At 44.8% G+C, this 11,932-nt stretch overlaps 1 protein-coding gene across 5 annotated transcripts in view; it reads right to left on the bottom strand.

Annotated features, from left to right (window-relative positions):
* Positions 1-507: 507 nt before the first annotated feature.
* The window catches only part of vps52 (VPS52 subunit of GARP complex), a 51,670-nt gene continuing 40,245 nt past the window's right edge, over positions 508-11,932 (bottom strand). For all 5 annotated transcript variants that reach the window (XM_041213249.1, XM_041213251.1, XM_041213250.1 and 2 more), the window contains 8 exons: positions 10,687-10,805; positions 9,093-9,216; positions 7,618-7,713; positions 6,682-6,789; positions 5,550-5,615; positions 5,314-5,425; positions 4,417-4,535; positions 508-1,108 (listed from right to left, as the gene is read on the bottom strand). In XM_041213249.1, coding sequence (XP_041069183.1) covers positions 962-1,108; positions 4,417-4,535; positions 5,314-5,425; positions 5,550-5,615; positions 6,682-6,789; positions 7,618-7,713; positions 9,093-9,216; positions 10,687-10,805 — 891 coding nt within the window. In that variant the 3' untranslated portion in view covers positions 508-961. The remainder of the gene's footprint in view (positions 1,109-4,416; positions 4,536-5,313; positions 5,426-5,549; positions 5,616-6,681; positions 6,790-7,617; positions 7,714-9,092; positions 9,217-10,686; positions 10,806-11,932) is intronic.

The following is an 11,932-nucleotide window of genomic DNA, read 5'->3' as shown; positions in this document are numbered from 1 at the left end:
GGCACTCCCTCAGTACTGACCCTGACAGTGCAGCACTCCCTCCGTCCTGACCCTCTGACAGTGCGGCACTCCCTCAGTACTGACCCTCTGACAGTGCAGCACTCCCTCAGTACTGACCCTCCGACAGTGAAACACTCCCTCAGTACTGACCCTCCAACAGTGCAGCACTCCCTCAGTACTGACACTCTGACAGTGCAGCACTCTTTTGGTGAATTGCTGCCCTTCTCCTGGCCAACGCCAGAAATAAGACTCAACATCAAGAACAAATGGTTAAGCCTAACATAGTTAGCAGCTGCTGTAAATACTCATAATCTCCGTAACAAACTCTTCAGCAAACGTTTCCAAGTCATTGCATATGGTCACTCTGAGTGGATGCTGGTAATACCTAGCATGAGATTTTAGAAGCAAGATGGCACCAAGAAATATTTGCATTTATTTAGCAGCTTTCATGACCACAAGGTGTCCCAAAATGCTTTGCAGCCAATGAACCACCAGTGAAATACAAGATTTGGTTCCACTGTTTTAATTCTTTGTCAGAAATGCCACATTCACGAGAAGAATTCAAGGAGTTTCCCTGCTTGCCTGGCCCCTTCCCACCTGTACAATGTTCAGATCCAATCCCACATGTCCCATCCTCACCGTGAATTTGCTCTCCTGCTACATATTACTATATACACATCCACCCTGTGTGAATCTTGATTCGAGTCTCACTAACTCCCAGATAACAGAAGCTCAGGGGGATTAACCATTTTAAAAATCATTACTACGGTTGAACAGTTGCAGCTGATGGTTTGGTCCAGCAGCCAATTTGATTGCTTCAGTTCCTCATTGTGGCTGCACTGACCACACACAAGTAACACCGTCACCATCACGTTTCCCATATTGAGCCAAAATGCATTTAACCCTCACACCATGGCCCTCGTGTAGTGCAAACAAGAAAGAGAGAAAGGTGTACAGACAGTTAGAAGTTAGGTTTGTGTTTCTTGACTTCGACCATGAGATGGTGGATATTGATGAGGTCTGAGCGCACGGGAAGGTTCTTGAAAGGAGGTTGAGAGAGGACCTTGTGGAATCGATGATAATACTGGATCAGCTGGGTCAGTGCTCCCTGAAAGTTTCAAAGTAAAGTAAGTTACCTCCTGGCTGATCACAAAGTGAAATCCTATTATGCAGCGGTCACATGCTGGTACCTAGCCATGAATTTTGGCAACATAAAGAGCTCTGGACGAGCCTCTGCAAACACCACCGTGAGCCAGTACAGGGCCGAGCAACAGCCAATGTGGGCACACTCAATTATAAGGAACAGTCCTTGGCACTGATACACCAGAACACTGGGGAGGGGAGTTACGCGATTCAAATTCTGTTGCCTCATTATTCTACTTAGATAAGATGAAAACACACAAAATTCTCCACTGGGTTATGGGAAATTGTTGGTTATTATTTTAACTCTGAAACACCAATCCTCTCTGAAATGCACTCACCAGAATGCGCTAACACATGGAGCCGATATTAATTACCATACGGAGATCATTTAAATATACATCCCTCTGCTCAGAACAGACATCCCACAGTGCAGACTCAGCTTGAAGGAGGATTAGTGAGCTGTTATCCGACCTCAACTGGACTGGCAGTTGCGCCAATTTGTGGTTTGGCAAAACAAACACTTGGAGAAGAAATGCATTAAACACCTCGTAAAGGAGCCTCGTAAAACTGTGGCTGATCCGTGTGATATTTCACCGATTAATGTTAAAGGATGGGAATCATAAGAAATAGGAGAAGTATGTCAATCTGCCCCTCGCTCCAATAAGGTAATGGCTGGTCTTTCACCTTAGCCACAGCTTCCTGCACTATTCCCATTTCCCTCGACTCGCTGACCTGAATATGCTCAACGATTGAGCATCCATCGCCCTCTCCAAAAGAAATTTCTCTTCTTCTCAATCCTATATGGCTGACCCCTTATTCAAAGACTGTGAACCCTAGTTCTCTCCAGCCAGGGAAAATATCCTACCAACATCTACCTTGTCAAGCCCCTCAAACAAATTTACATGTTTCAACGAGATCACTTTTTTTTTTTCGAGCATCAAGGGTATATAGGCTTAGTCAATCACTCCTCATAGGACAAATCCATTATCCCAGGAATTGGCATGGTGAACTTTCATTGCGCTCTCCCCAAGGCAAGTGCTTTCATTCTTAGATAAGACAACCAAAACTGTATACAGTCTTCCAGGTGTGATCTCACCAAAGCCCTATACAATTGTGATAAAGCTTTTTAATTATACTCCAATCTTCTGTCATCATCACTTTCTTAGGGTAACTAAAGATAGGCAATAAATGCTTGAAAAATATAATGCAGTTCAGAACCTGGGGAGATTAAATGACCTTCATCTCATCCTTGATCTCTGTTCATCAGAAGGATCAAGGAAAAATGCTGGGGCCTGAATTATTTGCGATTCATATTAATGATCTGGATGAAGTGATCAAATGTACTGTAGTCAAATTTACTGATGATACAAAGATAGGTAGGGGAGCAAGTTGTGAAGGTGATACAGAGTCTGCAAAGGAATTAAAACATGTTAAGTGAGGGGGCAAAAATTTGGCAGATGGAGTACATGGGAAAATGTGAGGCTGTCCACCTTGGCACGAAGAATAGAAATGCAGATTATTATTTAAACGGAGAGAAACTGCAGAATGCTGTGGTACACAGGGATCTGGATGTCTTTGTACATGAATCACAAAAAGGTCAGCTTCCAGGTACAGTAAGTAATTAGGAAGGCAAATGGAATGTTGGCCTTTATTGCAAAGGGGGATGGAGTGTAAAAATAGGGAAGTCTGGTTACAACTGTAACAAGCTTCTGGTGTGACCGCATCTGGAGTGCTGTGTACAGTTTTGGTTTCCTTATTTAAGTAGGGATACGCTTACATTAGCACTTCAGAGAAGATTCACTGGGCTGATTCCTGGGATGAGGCGCTTGTCTTACAAGGAAAGGCAGAGCAGGCTAGATCGAAAGTCAATGGAGTTTAGAAGAGTGAGAGATAATCTTATTGAGATTCTAGGGGGCTGGTTTGACAGGTTAGATGCCGAGAGGACATTTCCCTTCATGGAGGAACCTAGAACTAAGGGGCAGGGTTTAAAAATAAGGGGCCTCTCATTTAACACTGAGATGACGAGAAATTTCATTTGGAATTCTCTTCCACAGCAGTGGAGGCTGGCTTATTAAACGTGTTTAAGGCTGAGTTAGATTTTTGATTGACAAAGGAGTTAAGAGCTATGGAGGGCCAGGAAGGAGAGTGGAGTTAAGGCTACAATCAGATCAGCCATGTTTGTATTGAATGGCAGAGCAGGATCGAGGGGCCAAATAACCCACCCCTGCTTTTATTTCTTACGTTCTACGGTTCCCAGATTCCTCCCTTCTTCCTTGAATGGTGGAGTTATGCTTGCTACCTTCCAATCAATAGAGATGTTCCAGAATCTAAGAATTCTGAAAGATCAAAACCAACACATCCACAATCTCTGTAGCTACCTCTTCAAATTCTAGGATGCAGACCATCCAGCCCAGGCAATTTATTAACCGTAAGCCATTCATTTCTCCAGTAACTATTTCTTTAGCAGTAATAATATCTCTACATTCCTCATTTTCTCTAGATTCTTGGTTTCCCAAAATTCCCAGAATGTTTCTCCATCTCCTACTGTGAAGACAGATATCACGTATTCATTTAATGTCTGTCATTTCCTTACTCCGGGTCATAATTTTCCCTGTCTCTGCCTCAAAGGGACCTACATTTACTTTCACTAATCTCTTTTTGTTTACATTTAAACAGAAGGTTTTACAATTAAAAAAAAAGTCTCTTGCTTGTTTATTCTCATTTCCCTTTCTTGGTCAGCCTCTTGGACACACTTGCTGAATTCTAAGACCCTTCCATTCCTCAGCCTTACTATTTTTGGCAACGTTATAAGCCTCTTCCTTCAACCTAATACTATCTTTAACCTCTCTTGTTAGCCACGCTTGGACTACCTTTCTCACAACAGCCAAACTGCAATTTTCCGTCTACTGGATTCAAGGTCCTTTCAATGGCACGTCTTGGAGAACATTCCACCCAAGGTGCACAGTTCTTACACTGTATGACAGGCAACCACCAATGTTTAGTGCTGCATCATGGAATTATTAAAAATCTTCCACAGAGGATATAATTTATTGTCTACAGAGAGACAAACCAGGTGCACAAATAGATAGTGATCAGTGTCTGATTTTCACATCTGGGTACTGATAGGGAGAGGAATGGATGGTAAGGCACATGCCACTCTCTGAAGCCTGCTCACACAGGTTTCTAGGAATGGGGGCAATGTAAAGAAATATCAAAGTCAAACTTGGTCTATAAACCCTGACTGCCGAGCACACAATACGTCTCTGGCCGCACCTGTATGATTCCTGTCCCGTTCTTGAAGTTGGTGAATGACCTCATGACATCTTGGCTGAGATTTTCAACCGACTGTTTCCAGGTGGCAGCAAATCCTCGTACCAGCTGTACCACTCGGCCTGATGTGGAGGGTGGGAAGAAAGAAATCAAAAAACACTGCTAGAACGCCCATTAGTCACACAAACAGGCCCATGGATCTGAGGGGCTTATAGAACTGGAACTGGCCACTTGGTCCATGGTATCTTTACTGGAGCAATCCAAGGCTAGTCCTACTGTCCCAATCTCTTCAAGAACTTTATGTTCTTCTCCTTCCCGTATGTCTCTAATTTCCTATTGCAGTCTGGACTGGCCCCCTTCTCCCCCCACTCCCTGTAGCAAAGCAGTCCATGTTCCAGCAACCCCCCCTCTGTGTCGAGAAATTCATCCATCCTTGATCTCACAGCCAGTTTAAAATTGATAACCTGTCATCACAAACTTCCCAAACAGAAGAAATAGTCTATCGAAGGTCTTCATAATTGTGTAAGCCTCAATTACAACCCTTACAACCTCCTCTGCTCCAGTGGAAATAGCTCCAGTGTCTCGAGTCTCTCCTCATAACCAGTTTCCGCATCACTGGCATCCTGGTGAGCACGAGGTGTTTGTTCTCTGCACCCATGATAACCCATTTACAATGGGGCGACTGAAAAAACTGGTAACTTTCAAGTTCAAATGTTCAGGTGCCTACGATATCCATCACTCATCCCTGGGTTAGACATGGCCCAAGAACTTCAGATATCAGCAAGAACCTTATAGAATCTCTACAGGTTTCCCCAGTTATTAAACATTGTCCAAAGGAAAAAGTACATCTGAACAAACGTACCTTCAGCTGGATTTGAGTAGTAGCATTGATAACCTTACCTTCTTCTGTTTTGAGTTTCTCGATTTGACCCTTTTCTATCAGGACCTCTGTTTCCTTCACAAAAGCAATCATTCCACCAAATGGCGGTGACAAGATTTCTTCAATAAACTCCTGGAGAGGAATGGAGGGAGATTAAGAAAATTTAGCTGCGCCTTCAAAATCTAGTGGATCGTGGATAATACTTGTTCTAATTCACAAACCCGATGACTAAGTTAACAGGAAAAAAAACACCCACCTGCGTCCGGGCACCAAGAAGTTGTTGGAAGCTTTCCACTTCCTTGCTGTCATCAGTTGCCCTCTCCTGAAGAGACATGAGTTGCAAATATGAGAAATAGACAATACATCAGTGTACTAAACCAACACAAGCTCTGCTTCAAACAGACTGGAATCTGGACTGTCAGCTCTAATGATGAGGAACTGATCACCCACAGCCACCGGGTTACTGTGCACTGCAGGCTGCTCTGACCCTCCTCACCCATTTTCCTCTGGTTTCTCCAGCATCGCTGCTTCCAGTATACCTGCCTGAAGATTTCACCAGTTCACAGCCTCTCCCAACCAGCCAACGACAAAGCTCATCCCAAGCACTAACTGCCCCCAAACCCTGCTGCAGAGGTGGGCTGCTCACATTCATATCAACAGCCTTCAGACTGTCTCTCACAATGGGGGTTGCTGACCCTCAAATCAATACAAAATCCATCTGCTTAAACCTGCTCCCCAACAGGCAGGTTAAGTTACAACTGGGCATTAGCACCTGGTCTCAGTATACATCTCAAGTGAGAGGAGCAGAAACTCTCCACTGTGAACGTTTGGATGTCGTTCAAATTCCCAACGGCTCGAGCAGTTTTGGAATGTCCTTGAGTAGTGATGTTGCACACTTCTCCAGTCCCCACTCAGTTCTGCCTGTGATTGCCAAAACCCAACCGTTCCCCCCTCACTTCCCCAAGTTGGTGAAATGTGTCAGCTTTCCTTGTGGGAGGTTGGTTTGTGCCATGGTCATCTACTCTGTGCCGAACGTCACCTGGTGTGACCCAGGAGTCCCATTCTGGGATGGCAGTCTCTGCTGCATCTGCTGCAGAGGGAGACAGTGGCTGAGAAGATGCACGATCCTCCTGCCTCTGTGTTCTCTGGGCCCTCTCCTCGGCCAGCTGAGCTTTCCCTTTCTGCTCGCCTCTTCCAATGCCCTTCCAAGCAAACAGTCAGCCTCCAGAGGTCGCGCCATCAGCGCCTGTCTCCCAGTTGTCAGTGTCAACGTCCTGCTGGTAAGTACAGCGACTTGCTTCTGTACTTGTGCCTCTGTTGTAAGTGAAGTGAACCACTAGCAACAAACCAAAGTGTCCCAACCAAAGTTAAAAAAAAGAAAGTCTCACCATTAAAACGCCCAACATCATGTCGTAGTTGTTAATCAGGAAAATGAGCTGCTCCTGCCGGGATGCAAACTCTGCTGCCATTCTCAGCACAAAATTCTCCACCTCCACCTGGGCAAGAAACATCCCCCATCACCACACTTTAGTCAACATGGAAGGCTTTCTCGCTGCCGAGCTCAGCAGACTAAGGACATGGGCTGACATAATTCAACACGTATCAAATGTAGCCAAGGTGACGGGGGGGGGATACTATCCCAAGAGCAGCAATAGTAAGCAACTTAGCTTCTGTATTCAATTGCACTCTAATGTAAGACATGTTAGTCTAATGCTGCCGAGCTGCCCTACTTGGTCTGCTCAGTAAACTCGATGTATGGCTTCACAGTAAAGTTATTGCACCCTATCTCCATTTGGAATCCTTTATTTATTTATTTTTTTATTGTGTCCCGGTCCTATTCTCTCAATCCATGTTTCAGTCAGCTATCAAACCCAGGGATTTGTTCCAAAATGTATTGGAAAAGAAACCCTTTAACTTGTCTAGTCTGGAGATTGCACACAGGTAGCTAAATTCTCCAGTGATTTGAGAAAGAGGATATATCGGATGGGGGTTATTTTCTTTGGAACAAAGGAGGCTGAGGGGAGATTTAATGGAGTTGTATAAAGTTATGAAGGGTCTAGATACAGTGGATAGGGAGAGCCTATTTCCCTTAGCGGAGAGATCAATAACCAGCAATTGGCAAAGGATAGTTCAAACAATAAATGCAATCACTAACGTAAGACAGGGTGGGAAATCACAAACTTATTTAGAAAGGGCTTCCTTTCCTCCTTATTTATAGTAAAAACACACATTGTCTTGATCACAATCTTGCCATAAACACAGTGGAGGAAATTTCCCCCTTAAATTTTTTTGGAGGATGTAGCTACCCCAGATCTACAACTGACCTGTAGCTGTCCAAGTAAGGAATGTGTCTTCTCATTGGGATAGGTTTCATTAATGCTGACGATTGCTGAAGAGAACTCGGCATATCTTCTTGTGACCTGCACCAATAAAATCAATATTGCAATTCACGAGGATAGAATACTCCCCGCTTGCCTGGATGAATGCAGCTCCAACAACATTCAAGAAGCTTGACACCATCCAGGACAAAGCAGCCCTCTTGGTTGGCACCCCATTCACCACCTTAAATATTCACTCCCTCCACCACCAACACACAGTAGCAGCAGTGTGTACCATGTACAAGATGCACTGCAGGAGTTCACCCAGGCTCCTTAGACAGCACCTTCCAAACCCGTGACCTCTACCATCTAGAAAGACAAGAGCAGCAGATAGATAGCAACACCATCACCTGGATATTCCCCTTCAAGCCACTCACCATCCTGATTTGGAGATATATCGCCGTTCCTTCACTGTCGCTGGGTTGAACGCCTCTCTCCCTAACAGCACTGTGGGTTTACCTACACCAAATGGGCTGCGGTGGTTTAAGTTGGCCACCTTCTCAAGGGCAATTAGGGATGGGCAATAAATGCTGGCCCAGCCAATGACACCAAAATCCCATGAAAGACTTAAAAAGGGCTGATATGCAAGCCAGAAATTTATTGGCTTTGAAACATGGTGTAAGATGTTCTGTTTTGCTTCATTTGGCAGATGACATTACATACTGCATTTTGTGTACCACTGAGCAGTTGGTGGGAGGTGGGGGGGGGGTTGGGGGGGGGTTGGGGTGGGGTGGGGGCGCTACATGTATGTGAGAGGGTGGTGTTTCTGCTCTCCAGCCTGGCTTTCCTTCTTGCCAACCAACTGGGCAGCCAAACAGAGGGGTATCTGGGGCTTGCTTCAAGCACCAGGCAGTTTGCAGGAGTCTGGGAGAGTGTCAAGCTGAAGGTACTCATCAGTTTGTCTCACTCAAACAAACTTTGACTTCATAGCCTTCTTCAATAGCAGTCAGAAGAGCGTGGTGACAGTGGCCAGGGGCCATAGTTGCAAGACCCTCGCTCCTGCTTCTAACCCTACCCGGCCAAATCTCACTGCAAGGCCCTACTCGGGGCTGGATCTGAGTTACACAGAAACACTACGAGAGCTACGCCTGCTTCTAATTCGTATGTTCGTATAAGCAAGGGGGTGAAAGGTTATCAGGGGGAGGTGGGGAAGTGGAGCTGAGACCACAATCAGATCAGCCATGATCTTATTGAATAGATAGAGCAGGCTGGAGGGGCTGAGTGACCTACTCCTGCTCCTAATTCGTATGTTCGTACTACCCTTGCCAACTGTGAAGCAAATCTCAAGTGCATTGCTCCTAATGGATGCTGACAGGAAAAATAGGATCCAAAATGTCCCTAAATAGCATAAAGGTCTTTAATCACAAAATAATCCAGTTAGGCAGTAAAATAACAAGCTACACTATACTGGAGTTGCTTACATAGTGTGGTCGGGTGTCGAGCGCGCCAAGTTTCTGGGGATCTGTGTTGCGGATGCTCTGAATGTTTAACTCCAGGATGTGCTCGAACCTCGGCCAGAGAATTTCAAGCAGGGTATCCCAGTACCTGAGAAGATCACGTACCATTAATCAGCAAATTTATAATCTGGTCTCATAGTGAAAAGTTACAGTACTCTTGTTTTAGAAGTGTATAGAATGCATTAATAATTAAAACAGATCAGCCGCTAAAGATCAGTTATCATAGAATCACAGAATGGTTACAGTACAGGAGGTCATTTATCCCTTTGTGTAATGTCCTCCAGCCCTGAAACCCTCAGGGATTTCTATGTTCCTCTCATTCTGACCATCCCTGCTTTTTTCTTCTCCCAAAAATACACTTTATTCATAAATTTGTAAAAGTACATTCCAAACCATTTCAAAGTGAATAACAGGAAACGCAATAGAATTCGACTTTCCTCAACACAGTTAATTCCACTCTGAGGTCCCTCACTACAATTTCAATAATGGATATTTACAATATACAATTCCATGCCAGGCATACAGACCTGAGGTGTTCTATGCAGTCTCCAGCTCCTCAGTGTGCTGTGGCTGAAAGGCCCTAGACTGTGGCCTTTCCCTGTTGCACCTTAGTGCTGGCTGCCCCAAGCTTTAGTGCCCTCAGCATGTAGTCCTGGACCTTGCAATGTTCCAGTCTGCAACACTTGGTGGAGAACAACTCTCTGTGCTGGAAGACCAACAGGTTGAGCAGACCAAAGGGTCTTTCACGGAGTTGATGATCCTTCAGCCGCAGTTGATCTTTGGTGTGCGTCCCTGGTAACAGCCTTTAGAGCATCATGGAGCAGCTCAGGACAGATCCCTGATTTTTAACTGGTCCAATGCTGGTGGCTGTGCCTTCAGCTGTCTAGGCCTCAAACTTCACCTCGCTTTTCTCCTTCAAGATTCTTCTTAAAACCTACCCCTTTGACCAAGCTCTTGTCATCTGTCCTAGTTATGTGTTAAATTTGTTTCTATATATTCCCCTGTAAAGTGCCTAGGAACAGGTTATCACGATAGATAAAAACAAAAAACTGCGGATGCTGGAAATCCAAAACAAAAGCAGAATTACCTGGAAAAACTCAGCAGGTCTGCCAGCATCGGTTCTGTTGAAGGGTCATGAGGACTCGAAACGTCAACTCTTTTCTTCTCCGCCGATGCTGCCAGACCTGCTGAGTTTTTCCAGGTAATTCTGCTTTTGTTTTTTATCACGATAGATGCTGTATAACTGCAAGTTGCTGTTGTGAATGCATTGCATCAGGGTAACAATAAGGATAAGGTTAACATAGTAAACGTCTCAAGACACTGCACATATGATGCTTAGTGGAAGGATTAGGAGACATGACTGAAACCTTGTTTGAGAGAAAAAAGGGTTTTGAAAGGCTTTTAGGGAGAAACAATCAGGAAGTAAGGTTTAACATGTGTGGAAAAACGTAAGAAAAATGTTTCAAACCTGACACGCATTTCTTGTAGAATTAGACAGTGCATTTTCTTTTCAGCCAGGCAGTTTCCTATCTAAAGCTTAAACCTGCAATTTACTTACTTATCGACAGATGGGACATTTCTCTTAGCCATGATGGTCTTAAAGCGGAGAATGATGTGTATGGAGAGGAATACTGCAATGCTGTCAAAGCAATCTGCTACATAAGTATCCATGTGTTTCTGAAATGAGAAAGATATAAAACAGAGATGAGGAGGAATTTCTTCTTTCAGAGGGTAATTAAACTGGAATTCTCTACCGCAGAGGGCTGTAGAGGCTGGGTCGTTTAGTATATTCAAGGCTGAGATAGACAAGATTTTAATCAGTAAAGGAATCAAGGGTTACGGGGAAAAGGCAGGAAAATGGAGTTTGGGATCATTAGATCAGCCATGATCTTACTGAATGGCAGAGCAGATTCGATGGGCTGAATGGCCTACTCCTGTTCCTATGTCTTATGGTCTTAGACCAGGAATTCCTTATACATGGTTGCCAAAAATCAGACTTGTATGTCTGCAACTGCTTGACTGAAATGAGGGAGGGAGTGATTTTTCCGCCTGCTAATCACTGAGGACTCAATTGTTATCAGTGCACATCAAAAAAAATCACACTCCCCGTGCAGAGTGCACAGAAAATAGCACCTGAAGTGAAATTTTCCATTAAGCAGCTGGTTGCTCACCACTGGCCAGTATGCAGAAAATTTATCTCACGTCACTGGGACGTGTGTGAAACATCTTTGTAGATATTACCGGGAATTTGAAGTGACCAACTGAGCCATCAGGCCACTACTACACACAATGAGAACATTCAGCCTATCAGCTCCATGCTGGCCCTCTGTTGATCAATCCAGTCAATCGCATTCTCCCCCCACCGCTCCACCAGATTTTTTTTCATTCATTCACAGGATGTGGGTGTCGCTGGCTGGGCCAGCAATTATTGCCCATCCCTAATTGTCCTTAAGAAAGATGGGGGGAGCTGCCTTCTTGAACCGCTGCAGTCCATGCGGTGTAGGTACACCCACAGTGCTGATAGGGAGGGAGTTCCAGGATTTTGTCCATGTGGTGTAGGTACACCCACAGTGCTGTTAGGGAGGGAGTTCCAGGATTTTGTCCAACTGGTGTAGGTACACCCACAGTGCTGTTAGGGAGGGAGTTCCAGGATTTTGTCCATGTGGTGTAGGTACACCCACAGTGCTGTTAGGGAGGGAGTTCCAGGATTTTGTCCGTGTGGTGTAGGTACACACACAGTGCTGTTAGGGAGGGAGTTCCAGGATTTTGTCCATGTGGTGTAGGTACACCCACAGTGCTGTTAG

The sequence above is a fragment of the Carcharodon carcharias genome, chromosome 19 (assembly GCF_017639515.1).
Source record: "Carcharodon carcharias isolate sCarCar2 chromosome 19, sCarCar2.pri, whole genome shotgun sequence".
In the NCBI taxonomy this organism is placed as follows: domain Eukaryota; kingdom Metazoa; phylum Chordata; class Chondrichthyes; order Lamniformes; family Lamnidae; genus Carcharodon; species Carcharodon carcharias.
Note: the sequence above shows the minus strand (reverse complement) of the source record. Positions and strands in the feature narration are given on the sequence as shown.